Source organism: Physella acuta, unplaced genomic scaffold, assembly GCF_028476545.2.
Source record: "Physella acuta isolate Inbredline_101_S28 unplaced genomic scaffold, ASM2847654v3 ptg000401l, whole genome shotgun sequence".
Taxonomy (NCBI): Eukaryota; Metazoa; Mollusca; class Gastropoda; family Physidae; genus Physella; species Physella acuta.
In genome coordinates, this window is record NW_026731920.1 from 170,465 (window position 1) to 187,516 (window position 17,052).

General features: G+C 31.6%; 1 protein-coding gene across 1 annotated transcript in view; it reads left to right on the plus strand.

Annotated features, from left to right (window-relative positions):
* Positions 1 to 17,052, plus strand: part of LOC131942326 (uncharacterized) — a 51,734-nt gene that overhangs the window by 8,946 nt on the left and 25,736 nt on the right. The window contains exons 15-37 of the mRNA XM_059302138.1: positions 655 to 915; positions 1,163 to 1,426; positions 2,108 to 2,368; positions 2,616 to 2,879; positions 3,561 to 3,821; positions 4,069 to 4,332; positions 5,014 to 5,274; positions 5,522 to 5,785; positions 6,467 to 6,727; positions 6,977 to 7,240; positions 7,922 to 8,182; positions 8,430 to 8,693; positions 9,375 to 9,635; positions 9,883 to 10,146; positions 10,827 to 11,087; positions 11,335 to 11,598; positions 12,280 to 12,540; positions 12,788 to 13,051; positions 13,733 to 13,993; positions 14,241 to 14,504; positions 15,186 to 15,446; positions 15,694 to 15,957; positions 16,639 to 16,899. Coding sequence (XP_059158121.1) covers positions 655 to 915; positions 1,163 to 1,426; positions 2,108 to 2,368; positions 2,616 to 2,879; positions 3,561 to 3,821; positions 4,069 to 4,332; positions 5,014 to 5,274; positions 5,522 to 5,785; positions 6,467 to 6,727; positions 6,977 to 7,240; positions 7,922 to 8,182; positions 8,430 to 8,693; positions 9,375 to 9,635; positions 9,883 to 10,146; positions 10,827 to 11,087; positions 11,335 to 11,598; positions 12,280 to 12,540; positions 12,788 to 13,051; positions 13,733 to 13,993; positions 14,241 to 14,504; positions 15,186 to 15,446; positions 15,694 to 15,957; positions 16,639 to 16,899 — 6,036 coding nt within the window. The remainder of the gene's footprint in view (positions 1 to 654; positions 916 to 1,162; positions 1,427 to 2,107; positions 2,369 to 2,615; positions 2,880 to 3,560; positions 3,822 to 4,068; positions 4,333 to 5,013; positions 5,275 to 5,521; positions 5,786 to 6,466; positions 6,728 to 6,976; positions 7,241 to 7,921; positions 8,183 to 8,429; positions 8,694 to 9,374; positions 9,636 to 9,882; positions 10,147 to 10,826; positions 11,088 to 11,334; positions 11,599 to 12,279; positions 12,541 to 12,787; positions 13,052 to 13,732; positions 13,994 to 14,240; positions 14,505 to 15,185; positions 15,447 to 15,693; positions 15,958 to 16,638; positions 16,900 to 17,052) is intronic.

Sequence of the window (17,052 nt, forward strand, 5' to 3'; positions counted from 1 at the left end):
TTTTGTCAAATCTATACATGAATAACATTCAATATGTTTTGAACAATTTTTATTTACAGCTTATGCTTAATTGGGTTTTAAAAATATTTGAAAATAAATAAATGGACTTCGGGTTATAAAAGTTTTATAGTTAAAGTCTGTGCTGAGGAATTATTAAGTACCATTGAAAAGCTATAGCTAAATGATCAACTGTTATCTGCATTTATGGTCCTTAATCTTGGTACATACTTATGTTGGAAAACATAAAAAGAAATAGCCCTATACCTACATGACAAAATTAAGAAAAACACACAACGATACTTTTTTAAAACAGGTAGCATACAAATATATCAGTTGCATTTAATATAAAATTTAAGCAGTTGTATTAAATATTTTATTTTTACCATGTGTTTTTTAGTTTAAAATATTTAAATTACATTATAGACTTCCTCTTCCTTTGAAAACTCTTCTTTTTATAAGATTTTCATTTGATACAATGAAAAATATATGATGACAAATAAGTTAATTTTGATAAATTAACATTGCTAAATTGAGTTTCACAACTACTACAACTGTGAGAAATAAGCCAAGGGTTGTTTTCTTCATTTTAATTTTTAGTTTCTTGGTAGTCTTTAACATTGAGAGGTTTACGCAATGTATTCCCAAATCTACCAGCTTGTGATGCAACTCACTATGGAACAAACTGTTCATACAAATGTATGTGTGTCATGAACAACACCAATGACTGTTCTGACACTGATGGAACATGCAGCTGTAAATCTGGTTGGACAGGGATAGACTGTGAAACAGATGTGAATGAGTGTATTGACACTAGCCACTGTGGTCCACTTGAAGACTGTTACAATACAGATGGTGCTGTTGAATGCAGATGTAAGTCTGGATATGAGAACATTACAGCAGATGGAGGATGCCAAGGTAGATATGAAAAAGCTAAATTTGAAATGTTTAAATGTTATTTGCTTGAGTGTTGATGGCACATTACTATAGCATATCTATACTATTTTTAATTACATGTTGATCCTAAACTGACTGCACAATTTAACCTGTTGTTGCTAGCTGCATGCAAAAAAAGAGATATTTTGGTTGTTTATTGTAGGTTTCTGCAATTCAAAATTAGAATAATAAATGATCACTTTAACATTCTGCTAATTTGTTATACCAGAATGCAATGCAACTCATTATGGAGTCAACTGCTTACTGCCATGCAACTGTATAGTTAGCAACACAGCTGACTGTATCAATACCAATGGTGTTTGTAATTGTAAAACTGGCTGGACTGGAACTCTATGTGAATTAGATGTTGATGAATGTACAAACACAAGTGTGTGTCCAGACCCGCATGATAGATGTTATAATCTGGATGGTTCATCAGAATGTAGATGTGATGTTGGATTTGTAAAACATGATAATGCTGCTCCTTGCCAAGGTAGCTGACCTAATTTTCCTCCTATATTTTTGTCAAATCTATACATGAATAACATTCAATATGTTTTGAACAATTTTTATTTACAGCTTATGCTTAATTGGGTTTTAAAAATATTTGAAAATAAATAAATGGACTTCGGGTTATAAAAGTTTTATAGTTAAAGTCTGTGCTGAGGAATTATTAAGTACCATTGAAAAGCTATAGCTAAATGATCAACTGTTATCTGCATTTATGGTCCTTAATCTTGGTACATACTTATGTTGGAAAACATAAAAAGAAATAGCCCTATACCTACATGACAAAATTAAGAAAAACACACAACGATACTTTTTTAAAACAGGTAGCATACAAATATATCAGTTGCATTTAATATAAAATTTAAGCAGTTGTATTAAATATTTTATTTTTACCATGTGTTTTTTAGTTTAAAATATTTAAATTACATTATAGACTTCCTCTTCCTTTGAAAACTCTTCTTTTTATAAGATTTTCATTTGATACAATGAAAAATATATGATGACAAATAAGTTAATTTTGATAAATTAACATTGCTAAATTGAGTTTCACAACTACTACAACTGTGAGAAATAAGCCAAGGGTTGTTTTCTTCATTTTAATTTTTAGTTTCTTGGTAGTCTTTAACATTGAGAGGTTTACGCAATGTATTCCCAAATCTACCAGCTTGTGATGCAACTCACTATGGAACAAACTGTTCATACAAATGTATGTGTGTCATGAACAACACCAATGACTGTTCTGACACTGATGGAACATGCAGCTGTAAATCTGGTTGGACAGGGATAGACTGTGAAACAGATGTGAATGAGTGTATTGACACTAGCCACTGTGGTCCACTTGAAGACTGTTACAATACAGATGGTGCTGTTGAATGCAGATGTAAGTCTGGATATGAGAACATTACAGCAGATGGAGGATGCCAAGGTAGATATGAAAAAGCTAAATTTGAAATGTTTAAATGTTATTTGCTTGAGTGTTGATGGCACATTACTATAGCATATCTATACTATTGTTAATTACATGTTGATCCTAAACTGACTGCACAATTTAACCTGTTGTTGCTAGCTGCATGCAAAAAAAGAGATATTTTGGTTGTTTATTGTAGGTTTCTGCAATTCAAAATTAGAATAATAAATGATCACTTTAACATTCTGCTAATTTGTTATACCAGAATGCAATGCAACTCATTATGGAGTCAACTGCTTACTGCCATGCAACTGTATAGTTAGCAACACAGCTGACTGTATCAATACCAATGGTGTTTGTAATTGTAAAACTGGCTGGACTGGAACCCTATGTGAATTAGATGTTGATGAATGTACAAACACAAGTGTGTGTCCAGACCCACATGATAGATGTTATAATCTGGATGGTTCATCAGAATGTAGATGTGATGTTGGATTTGTAAAACATGATAATGCTGCTCCTTGCCAAGGTAGCTGACCTAATTTTCCTCCTATATTTTGGTCAAATCTATACATGAATAACATTCAATATGTTTTGAACAATTTTTATTTACAGCTTATGCTTAAGTGGGTTTTAAAAATATTTGAAAATAAATAAATGGACTTCGGGTTATAAAAGTTTTATAGTTAAAGTCTGTGCTGAGAAATTATTAAGTACCATTGAAAAGCTATAGGTAAATGATCAACTGTTATCTGCATTTATGGTCCTTAATCTTGGTACATACTTATGTTGGAAAACATAAAAAGAAATAGCCCTATACCTACATGACACAATTAAGAAAAACACACAATGATACTTTTTTAAAACAGGTAGCATACAAATATATCAGTTGCATTTAATATAAAATTTAAGCAGTTGTATTAAATATTTTATTTTTACCATGTGTTTTTTAGTTTAAAATATTTAAATTATATTATAGACTTCCTCTTCCTTTGAAAACTCTTCTTTTTATAAGATTTTCATTTGATACAATGAAAGTTATATGATGACAAATATGTTCATTTTGATAAATTAACATTGCAAAATTGAGTTTCACAACTACTACAACTGTGAGAAATAAGCCAAGGGTTGTTTTCTTCATTTTAATTTTTAGTTTCTTGGTAGTCTTTAACATTGAGAGGTTTACGCAATGTATTCCCAAATCTACCAGCTTGTGATGCAACTCACTATGGAACAAACTGTTCATACAAATGTATGTGTGTCATGAACAACACCAATGACTGTTCTGACACTGATGGAACATGCAGCTGTAAATCTGGTTGGACAGGGATAGACTGTGAAACAGATGTGAATGAGTGTATTGACACTAGCCACTGTGGTCCACTTGAAGACTGTTACAATACAGATGGTGCTGTTGAATGCAGATGTAAGTCTGGATATGAGAACATTACAGCAGATGGAGGATGCCAAGGTAGATATGAAAAAGCTAAATTTGAAATGTTTAAATGTTATTTGCTTGAGTGTTGATGGCACATTACTATAGCATATCTATACTATTTTTAATTACATGTTGATCCTAAACTGACTGCACAATTTAACCTGTTGTTGCTAGCTGCATGCAAAAAAAGAGATATTTTGGTTGTTTATTGTAGGTTTCTGCAATTCAAAATTAGAATAATAAATGATCACTTTAACATTCTGCTAATTTGTTATACCAGAATGCAATGCAACTCATTATGGAGTCAACTGCTTACTGCCATGCAACTGTATAGTTAGCAACACAGCTGACTGTATCAATACCAATGGTGTTTGTAATTGTAAAACTGGCTGGACTGGAACCCTATGTGAATTAGATGTTGATGAATGTACAAACACAAGTGTGTGTCCAGACCCACATGATAGATGTTATAATCTGGATGGTTCATCAGAATGTAGATGTGATGTTGGATTTGTAAAACATGATAATGCTGCTCCTTGCCAAGGTAGCTGACCTAATTTTCCTCCTATATTTTGGTCAAATCTATACATGAATAACATTCAATATGTTTTGAACAATTTTTATTTACAGCTTATGCTTAAGTGGGTTTTAAAAATATTTGAAAATAAATAAATGGACTTCGGGTTATAAAAGTTTTATAGTTAAAGTCTGTGCTGAGAAATTATTAAGTACCATTGAAAAGCTATAGGTAAATGATCAACTGTTATCTGCATTTATGGTCCTTAATCTTGGTACATACTTATGTTGGAAAACATAAAAAGAAATAGCCCTATACCTACATGACACAATTAAGAAAAACACACAATGATACTTTTTTAAAACAGGTAGCATACAAATATATCAGTTGCATTTAATATAAAATTTAAGCAGTTGTATTAAATATTTTATTTTTACCATGTGTTTTTTAGTTTAAAATATTTAAATTATATTATAGACTTCCTCTTCCTTTGAAAACTCTTCTTTTTATAAGATTTTCATTTGATACAATGAAAGTTATATGATGACAAATATGTTCATTTTGATAAATTAACATTGCAAAATTGAGTTTCACAACTACTACAACTGTGAGAAATAAGCCAAGGGTTGTTTTCTTCATTTTAATTTTTAGTTTCTTGGTAGTCTTTAACATTGAGAGGTTTACGCAATGTATTCCCAAATCTACCAGCTTGTGATGCAACTCACTATGGAACAAACTGTTCATACAAATGTATGTGTGTCATGAACAACACCAATGACTGTTCTGACACTGATGGAACATGCAGCTGTAAATCTGGTTGGACAGGGATAGACTGTGAAACAGATGTGAATGAGTGTATTGACACTAGCCACTGTGGTCCACTTGAAGACTGTTACAATACAGATGGTGCTGTTGAATGCAGATGTAAGTCTGGATATGAGAACATTACAGCAGATGGAGGATGCCAAGGTAGATATGAAAAAGCTAAATTTGAAATGTTTAAATGTTATTTGCTTGAGTGTTGATGGCACATTACTATAGCATATCTATACTATTTTTAATTACATGTTGATCCTAAACTGACTGCACAATTTAACCTGTTGTTGCTAGCTGCATGCAAAAAAAGAGATATTTTGGTTGTTTATTGTAGGTTTCTGCAATTCAAAATTAGAATAATAAATGATCACTTTAACATTCTGCTAATTTGTTATACCAGAATGCAATGCAACTCATTATGGAGTCAACTGCTTACTGCCATGCAACTGTATAGTTAGCAACACAGCTGACTGTATCAATACCAATGGTGTTTGTAATTGTAAAACTGGCTGGACTGGAACCCTATGTGAATTAGATGTTGATGAATGTACAAACACAAGTGTGTGTCCAGACCCACATGATAGATGTTATAATCTGGATGGTTCATCAGAATGTAGATGTGATGTTGGATTTGTAAAACATGATAATGCTGCTCCTTGCCAAGGTAGCTGACCTAATTTTCCTCCTATATTTTGGTCAAATCTATACATGAATAACATTCAATATGTTTTGAACAATTTTTATTTACAGCTTATGCTTAAGTGGGTTTTAAAAATATTTGAAAATAAATAAATGGACTTCGGGTTATAAAAGTTTTATAGTTAAAGTCTGTGCTGAGAAATTATTAAGTACCATTGAAAAGCTATAGCTAAATGATCAACTGTTATCTGCATTTATGGTCCTTAATCTTGGTACATACTTATGTTGGAAAACATAAAAAGAAATAGCCCTATACCTACATGACACAATTAAGAAAAACACACAATGATACTTTTTTAAAACAGGTAGCATACAAATATATTAGTTGCATTTAATATAAAATTTAAGCAGTTGTATTAAATATTTTATTTTTACCATGTGTTTTTTAGTTAAAAATATTTAAATTATATTATAGACTTCCTCTTCCTTTGAAAACTCTTCTTTCTATAAGATTTTCATTTGATACAATGAAAGTTATATGATGACAAATATGTTAATTTTGATAAATTAACATTGCAAAATTGAGTTTCACAACTACTACAACTGTGAAAAATAAGCCAAGGGTTGTTTTATTCATTTTAATTTTTAGTTTCTTGGTAGTCTTTAACATTGAGAGGTTTACGCAATGTATTCCCAAATCTACCAGCTTGTGATGCAACTCACTATGGAACAAACTGTTCATACAAATGTATGTGTGTCATGAACAACACCAATGACTGTTCTGACACTGATGGAACATGCAGCTGTAAATCTGGTTGGACAGGGATAGACTGTGAAACAGATGTGAATGAGTGTATTGACACTAGCCACTGTGGTCCACTTGAAGACTGTTACAATACAGATGGTGCTGTTGAATGCAGATGTAAGTCTGGATATGAGAACATTACAGCAGATGGAGGATGCCAAGGTAGATATGAAAAAGCTCAACTTTGAAATGTTTAAATGTTATTTGCTTGAGTGTTGATGGCACATTACTATAGCATATCTATACTATTTTTAATTTCATGTTGATCCTATACTGACTGCACAATTTAACCTGTTGTTGCTAGCTGCATGCAAAAAAAGATTTATTTTGGTTGTTCGTTGTAGGTTTCCACAATTCAAAATTTGAATAATAAATGAACTCTATAACATTTTTGTTTATTTGTTATAACAGAATGCAATGCAACTCATTATGGAGTCAACTGCTTACTGCCATGTAACTGTATAGTAAGCAACACAGCTGACTGTAACAATACCAATGGTGTTTGTAATTGTAAAACTGGCTGGACTGGAACCCTATGTGAATTAGATGTTGATGAATGTACAAACACAAGTGTGTGTCCAGACCCACATGATAGATGTTATAATCTGGATGGTTCATCAGAATGTAGATGTGATGTTGGATTTGTAAAACATGATAATGCTGCTCCTTGCCAAGGTAGCTGACCTAATTTTCCTCCTATATTTTTGTCAAATCTATACATGAATAACATTCAATATGTTTTGAACAATTTTTATTTACAGCTTATGCTTACGTGGTTTTTAAAAATATTTGAATATAAATAAATGGACTTCGGGTTATAAAAGTTTTATAGTTAAAGTCTGTGCTGAGAAATTATTAAGTACCATTGAAAAGCTATAGCTAAATGATCAACTGTTATCTGCATTTATGGTCCTTAATCTTGGTACATACTTATGTTGGAAAACATAAAAAGAAATAGCCCTATACCTACATGACACAATTAAGAAAAACACACAATGATACTTTTTTAAAACAGGTAGCATACAAATATATCAGTTGCATTTAATATAAAATTTAAGCAGTTGTATTAAATATTTTATTTTTACCATGTGTTTTTTAGTTTAAAATATTTAAATTATATTATAGACTTCCTCTTCCTTTGAAAACTCTTCTTTTTATAAGATTTTCATTTGATACAATGAAAGTTATATGATGACAAATATGTTAATTTTGATAAATTAACATTGCAAAATTGAGTTTCACAACTACTACAACTGTGAGAAATAAGCCAAGGGTTGTTTTCTTCATTTTAATTTTTAGTTTCTTGGTAGTCTTTAACATTGAGAGGTTTACGCAATGTATTCCCAAATCTACCAGCTTGTGATGCAACTCACTATGGAACAAACTGTTCATACAAATGTATGTGTGTCATGAACAACACCAATGACTGTTCTGACACTGATGGAACATGCAGCTGTAAATCTGGTTGGACAGGGATAGACTGTGGAACAGATGTGAATGAGTGTATTGACACTAGCCACTGTGGTCCACTTGAAGACTGTTACAATACAGATGGTGCTGTTGAATGCAGATGTAAGCCTGGATATGAGAACATTACAGCAGATGGAGGATGCCAAGGTAGATATGAAAAAGCTAAATTTGAAATGTTTAAATGTTATTTGCTTGAGTGTTGATGGCACATTACTATAGCATATCTATACTATTTTTAATTTCATGTTGATCCTAAACTGACTGCACAATTTAACCTGTTGTTGCTAGCTGCATGCAAAAAAAGAGATATTTTGGTTGTTTATTGTAGGTTTCTGCAATTCAAAATTAGAATAATAAATGATCACTTTAACATTCTGCTAATTTGTTATACCAGAATGCAATGCAACTCATTATGGAGTCAACTGCTTACTGCCATGCAACTGTATAGTTAGCAACACAGCTGACTGTATCAATACCAATGGTGTTTGTAATTGTAAAACTGGCTGGACTGGAACTCTATGTGAATTAGATGTTGATGAATGTACAAACACAAGTTTGTGTCCAGACCCACATGATAGATGTTATAATCTGGATGGTTCATCAGAATGTAGATGTGATGTTGGATTTGTAAAACATGATAATGCTGCTCCTTGCCAAGGTAGCTGACCTAATTTTCCTCCTATATTTTGGTCAAATCTATACATGAATAACATTCAATATGTTTTGAACAATTTTTATTTACAGCTTATGCTTAAGTGGGTTTTAAAAATATTTGAAAATAAATAAATGGACTTCGGGTTATAAAAGTTTTATAGTTAAAGTCTGTGCTGAGAAATTATTAAGTACCATTGAAAAGCTATAGCTAAATGATCAACTGTTATCTGCATTTATGGTCCTTAATCTTGGTACATACTTATGTTGGAAAACATAAAAAGAAATAGCCCTATACCTACATGACACAATTAAGAAAAACACACAATGATACTTTTTTAAAACAGGTAGCATACAAATATATCAGTTGCATTTAATATAAAATTTAAGCAGTTGTATTAAATATTTTATTTTTACCATGTGTTTTTTAGTTTAAAATATTTAAATTATATTATAGACTTCCTCTTCCTTTGAAAACTCTTCTTTTTATAAGATTTTTTTTTGATACAATGAAAGTTATATGATGACAAATATGTTCATTTTGATAAATTAACATTGCAAAATTGAGTTTCACAACTACTACAACTGTGAGAAATAAGCCAAGGGTTGTTTTATTCATTTTAATTTTTAGTTTCTTGGTAGTCTTTAACATTGAGAGGTTTACGCAATGTATTCCCAAATCTACCAGCTTGTGATGCAACTCACTATGGAACAAACTGTTCATACAAATGTATGTGTGTCATGAACAACACCAATGACTGTTCTGACACTGATGGAACATGCAGCTGTAAATCTGGTTGGACAGGGATAGACTGTGGAACAGATGTGAATGAGTGTTTGGACACTAGCCACTGTGGTCCACTTGAAGACTGTTACAATACAGATGGTGCTGCTGAATGCAGATGTAAGTCTGGATATGAGAACATTACAGCAGATGGAGGATGCCAAGGTAGATATGAAAAAGCTAAATTTGAAATGTTTAAATGTTATTTGCTTGAGTGTTGATGGCACATTCCTATAGCATATCTATTCTATTTTTAATTACATGTTGATCCTAAACTGACTGCACAATTTAACCTGTTGTTGCTAGCTGCATGCAAAAAAAGAGATATTTTGGTTGTTTATTGTAGGTTTCTGCAATTCAAAATTAGAATAATAAATGATCACTTTAACATTCTGCTAATTTGTTATACCAGAATGCAATGCAACTCATTATGGAGTCAACTGCTTACTGCCATGCAACTGTATAGTTAGCAACACAGCTGACTGTATCAATACCAATGGTGTTTGTAATTGTAAAACTGGCTGGACTGGAACTCTATGTGAATTAGATGTTGATGAATGTACAAACACAAGTGTGTGTCCAGACCCACATGATAGATGTTATAATCTGGATGGTTCATCAGAATGTAGATGTGATGTTGGATTTGTAAAACATGATAATGCTGCTCCTTGCCAAGGTAGCTGACCTAATTTTCCTCCTATATTTTTGTCAAATCTATACATGAATAACATTCAATATGTTTTGAACAATTTTTATTTACAGCTTATGCTTAATTGGGTTTTAAAAATATTTGAAAATAAATAAATGGACTTCGGGTTATAAAAGTTTTATAGTTAAAGTCTGTGCTGAGGAATTATTAAGTACCATTGAAAAGCTATAGCTAAATGATCAACTGTTATCTGCATTTATGGTCCTTAATCTTGGTACATACTTATGTTGGAAAACATAAAAAGAAATAGCCCTATACCTACATGACAAAATTAAGAAAAACACACAACGATACTTTTTTAAAACAGGAGCATACAAATATATCAGTTGCATTTAATATAAAATTTAAGCAGTTGTATTAAATATTTTATTTTTACCATGTGTTTTTTAGTTTAAAATATTTAAATTACATTATAGACTTCCTCTTCCTTTGAAAACTCTTCTTTTTATAAGATTTTCATTTGATACAATGAAAAATATATGATGACAAATATGTTAATTTTGATAAATTAACATTGCTAAATTGAGTTTCACAACTACTACAACTGTGAGAAATAAGCCAAGGGTTGTTTTATTCATTTTAATTTTTAGTTTCTTGGTAGTCTTTAACATTGAGAGGTTTACGCAATGTATTCCCAAATCTACCAGCTTGTGATGCAACTCACTATGGAACAAACTGTTCATACAAATGTATGTGTGTCATGAACAACACCAATGACTGTTCTGACACTGATGGAACATGCAGCTGTAAATCTGGTTGGACAGGGATAGACTGTGAAACAGATGTGAATGAGTGTATTGACACTAGCCACTGTGGTCCACTTGAAGACTGTTACAATACAGATGGTGCTGTTGAATGCAGATGTAAGCCTGGATATGAGAACATTACAGCAGATGGAGGATGCCAAGGTAGATATGAAAAAGCTAAATTTGAAATGTTTAAATGTTATTTGCTTGAGTGTTGATGGCACATTACTATAGCATATCTATACTATTTTTAATTACATGTTGATCCTAAACTGACTGCACAATTTAACCTGTTGTTGCTAGCTGCATGCAAAAAAAGAGATATTTTGGTTGTTTATTGTAGGTTTCTGCAATTCAAAATTAGAATAATAAATGATCACTTTAACATTCTGCTAATTTGTTATACCAGAATGCAATGCAACTCATTATGGAGTCAACTGCTTACTGCCATGCAACTGTATAGTTAGCAACACAGCTGACTGTATCAATACCAATGGTGTTTGTAATTGTAAAACTGGCTGGACTGGAACCCTATGTGAATTAGATGTTGATGAATGTACAAACACAAGTGTGTGTCCAGACCCACATGATAGATGTTATAATCTGGATGGTTCATCAGAATGTAGATGTGATGTTGGATTTGTAAAACATGATAATGCTGCTCCTTGCCAAGGTAGCTGACCTAATTTTCCTCCTATATTTTGGTCAAATCTATACATGAATAACATTCAATATGTTTTGAACAATTTTTATTTACAGCTTATGCTTAAGTGGGTTTTAAAAATATTTGAAAATAAATAAATGGACTTCGGGTTATAAAAGTTTTATAGTTTAAGTCTGTGCTGAGAAATTATTAAGTACCATTGAAAAGCTATAGGTAAATGATCAACTGTTATCTGCATTTATGGTCCTTAATCTTGGTACATACTTATGTTGGAAAACATAAAAAGAAATAGCCCTATACCTACATGACACAATTAAGAAAAACACACAATGATACTTTTTTAAAACAGGTAGCATACAAATATATCAGTTGCATTTAATATAAAATTTAAGCAGTTGTATTAAATATTTTATTTTTACCATGTGTTTTTTAGTTTAAAATATTTAAATTATATTATAGACTTCCTCTTCCTTTGAAAACTCTTCTTTTTATAAGATTTTCATTTGATACAATGAAAGTTATATGATGACAAATATGTTCATTTTGATAAATTAACATTGCAAAATTGAGTTTCACAACTACTACAACTGTGAGAAATAAGCCAAGGGTTGTTTTCTTCATTTTAATTTTTAGTTTCTTGGTAGTCTTTAACATTGAGAGGTTTACGCAATGTATTCCCAAATCTACCAGCTTGTGATGCAACTCACTATGGAACAAACTGTTCATACAAATGTATGTGTGTCATGAACAACACCAATGACTGTTCTGACACTGATGGAACATGCAGCTGTAAATCTGGTTGGACAGGGATAGACTGTGAAACAGATGTGAATGAGTGTATTGACACTAGCCACTGTGGTCCACTTGAAGACTGTTACAATACAGATGGTGCTGTTGAATGCAGATGTAAGTCTGGATATGAGAACATTACAGCAGATGGAGGATGCCAAGGTAGATATGAAAAAGCTAAATTTGAAATGTTTAAATGTTATTTGCTTGAGTGTTGATGGCACATTACTATAGCATATCTATACTATTTTTAATTACATGTTGATCCTAAACTGACTGCACAATTTAACCTGTTGTTGCTAGCTGCATGCAAAAAAAGAGATATTTTGGTTGTTTATTGTAGGTTTCTGCAATTCAAAATTAGAATAATAAATGATCACTTTAACATTCTGCTAATTTGTTATACCAGAATGCAATGCAACTCATTATGGAGTCAACTGCTTACTGCCATGCAACTGTATAGTTAGCAACACAGCTGACTGTATCAATACCAATGGTGTTTGTAATTGTAAAACTGGCTGGACTGGAACCCTATGTGAATTAGATGTTGATGAATGTACAAACACAAGTGTGTGTCCAGACCCACATGATAGATGTTATAATCTGGATGGTTCATCAGAATGTAGATGTGATGTTGGATTTGTAAAACATGATAATGCTGCTCCTTGCCAAGGTAGCTGACCTAATTTTCCTCCTATATTTTTGTCAAATCTATACATGAATAACATTCAATATGTTTTGAACAATTTTTATTTACAGCTTATGCTTAATTGGGTTTTAAAAATATTTGAAAATAAATAAATGGACTTCGGGTTATAAAAGTTTTATAGTTAAAGTCTGTGCTGAGGAATTATTAAGTACCATTGAAAAGCTATAGCTAAATGATCAACTGTTATCTGCATTTATGGTCCTTAATCTTGGTACATACTTATGTTGGAAAACATAAAAAGAAATAGCCCTATACCTACATGATAAAATTAAGAAAAACACACAACGATACTTTTTTAAAACAGGTAGCATACAAATATATCAGTTGCATTTAATATAAAATTTAAGCAGTTGTATTAAATATTTTATTTTTACCATGTGTTTTTTAGTTTAAAATATTTAAATTACATTATAGACTTCCTCTTCCTTTGAAAACTCTTCTTTTTATAAGATTTTCATTTGATACAATGAAAAATATATGATGACAAATATGTTAATTTTGATAAATTAACATTGCTAAATTGAGTTTCACAACTACTACAACTGTGAGAAATAAGCCAAGGGTTGTTTTATTCATTTTAATTTTTAGTTTCTTGGTAGTCTTTAACATTGAGAGGTTTACGCAATGTATTCCCAAATCTACCAGCTTGTGATGCAACTCACTATGGAACAAACTGTTCATACAAATGTATGTGTGTCATGAACAACACCAATGACTGTTCTGACACTGATGGAACATGCAGCTGTAAATCTGGTTGGACAGGGATAGACTGTGAAACAGATGTGAATGAGTGTATTGACACTAGCCACTGTGGTCCACTTGAAGACTGTTACAATACAGATGGTGCTGTTGAATGCAGATGTAAGTCTGGATATGAGAACATTACAGCAGATGGAGGATGCCAAGGTAGATATGAAAAAGCTAAATTTGAAATGTTTAAATGTTATTTGCTTGAGTGTTGATGGCACATTACTATAGCATATCTATACTATTTTTAATTACATGTTGATCCTAAACTGACTGCACAATTTAACCTGTTGTTGCTAGCTGCATGCAAAAAAAGAGATATTTTGGTTGTTTATTGTAGGTTTCTGCAATTCAAAATTAGAATAATAAATGATCACTTTAACATTCTGCTAATTTGTTATACCAGAATGCAATGCAACTCATTATGGAGTCAACTGCTTACTGCCATGCAACTGTATAGTTAGCAACACAGCTGACTGTATCAATACCAATGGTGTTTGTAATTGTAAAACTGGCTGGACTGGAACCCTATGTGAATTAGATGTTGATGAATGTACAAACACAAGTGTGTGTCCAGACCCACATGATAGATGTTATAATCTGGATGGTTCATCAGAATGTAGATGTGATGTTGGATTTGTAAAACATGATAATGCTGCTCCTTGCCAAGGTAGCTGACCTAATTTTCCTCCTATATTTTTGTCAAATCTATACATGAATAACATTCAATATGTTTTGAACAATTTTTATTTACAGCTTATGCTTAAGTGGGTTTTAAAAATATTTGAAAATAAATAAATGGACTTCGGGTTATAAAAGTTTTATAGTTAAAGTCTGTGCTGAGAAATTATTAAGTACCATTGAAAAGCTATAGGTAAATGATCAACTGTTATCTGCATTTATGGTCCTTAATCTTGGTACATACTTATGTTGGAAAACATAAAAAGAAATAGCCCTATACCTACATGACACAATTAAGAAAAACACACAATGATACTTTTTTAAAACAGGTAGCATACAAATATATCAGTTGCATTTAATATAAAATTTAAGCAGTTGTATTAAATATTTTATTTTTACCATGTGTTTTTTAGTTTAAAATATTTAAATTATATTATAGACTTCCTCTTCCTTTGAAAACTCTTCTTTTTATAAGATTTTCATTTGATACAATGAAAGTTATATGATGACAAATATGTTCATTTTGATAAATTAACATTGCAAAATTGAGTTTCACAACTACTACAACTGTGAGAAATAAGCCAAGGGTTGTTTTCTTCATTTTAATTTTTAGTTTCTTGGTAGTCTTTAACATTGAGAGGTTTACGCAATGTATTCCCAAATCTACCAGCTTGTGATGCAACTCACTATGGAACAAACTGTTCATACAAATGTATGTGTGTCATGAACAACACCAATGACTGTTCTGACACTGATGGAACATGCAGCTGTAAATCTGGTTGGACAGGGATAGACTGTGAAACAGATGTGAATGAGTGTATTGACACTAGCCACTGTGGTCCACTTGAAGACTGTTACAATACAGATGGTGCTGTTGAATGCAGATGTAAGTCTGGATATGAGAACATTACAGCAGATGGAGGATGCCAAGGTAGATATGAAAAAGCTAAATTTGAAATGTTTAAATGTTATTTGCTTGAGTGTTGATGGCACATTACTATAGCATATCTATACTATTTTTAATTACATGTTGATCCTAAACTGACTGCACAATTTAACCTGTTGTTGCTAGCTGCATGCAAAAAAAGAGATATTTTGGTTGTTTATTGTAGGTTTCTGCAATTCAAAATTAGAATAATAAATGATCACTTTAACATTCTGCTAATTTGTTATACCAGAATGCAATGCAACTCATTATGGAGTCAACTGCTTACTGCCATGCAACTGTATAGTTAGCAACACAGCTGACTGTATCAATACCAATGGTGTTTGTAATTGTAAAACTGGCTGGACTGGAACCCTATGTGAATTAGATGTTGATGAATGTACAAACACAAGTGTGTGTCCAGACCCACATGATAGATGTTATAATCTGGATGGTTCATCAGAATGTAGATGTGATGTTGGATTTGTAAAACATGATAATGCTGCTCCTTGCCAAGGTAGCTGACCTAATTTTCCTCCTATATTTTGGTCAAATCTATACATGAATAACATTCAATATGTTTTGAACAATTTTTATTTACAGCTTATGCTTAAGTGGGTTTTAAAAATATTTGAAAATAAATAAATGGACTTCGGGTTATAAAAGTTTTATAGTTAAAGTCTGTGCTGAGAAATTATTAAGTACCATTGAAAAGCTATAGGTAAATGATCAACTGTTATCTGCATTTATGGTCCTTAATCTTGGTACATACTTATGTTGGAAAACATAAAAAGAAATAGCCCTATACCTACATGACACAATTAAGAAAAACACACAATGATACTTTTTTAAAACAGGTAGCATACAAATATATTAGTTGCATTTAATATAAAATTTAAGCAGTTGTATTAAATATTTTATTTTTACCATGTGTTTTTTAGTTAAAAATATTTAAATTATATTATAGACTTCCTCTTCCTTTGAAAACTCTTCTTTCTATAAGATTTTCATTTGATACAATGAAAGTTATATGATGACAAATATGTTAATTTTGATAAATTAACATTGCAAAATTGAGTTTCACAACTACTACAACTGTGAAAAATAAGCCAAGGGTTGTTTTATTCATTTTAATTTTTAGTTTCTTGGTAGTCTTTAACATTGAGAGGTTTACGCAATGTATTCCCAAATCTACCAGCTTGTGATGCAACTCACTATGGAACAAACTGTTCATACAAATGTATGTGTGTCATGAACAACACCAATGACTGTTCTGACACTGATGGAACATGCAGCTGTAAATCTGGTTGGACAGGGATAGACTGTGAAACAGATGTGAATGAGTGTATTGACACTAGCCACTGTGGTCCACTTGAAGACTGTTACAATACAGATGGTGCTGTTGAATGCAGATGTAAGTCTGGATATGAGAACATTACAGCAGATGGAGGATGCCAAGGTAGATATGAAAAAGCTCAACTTTGAAATGTTTAAATGTTATTTGCTTGAGTGTTGATGGCACATTACTATAGCATATCTATACTATTTTTAATTTCATGTTGATCCTAAACTGACTGCACAATTTAACCTGTTGTTGCTAGCTGCATGCAAA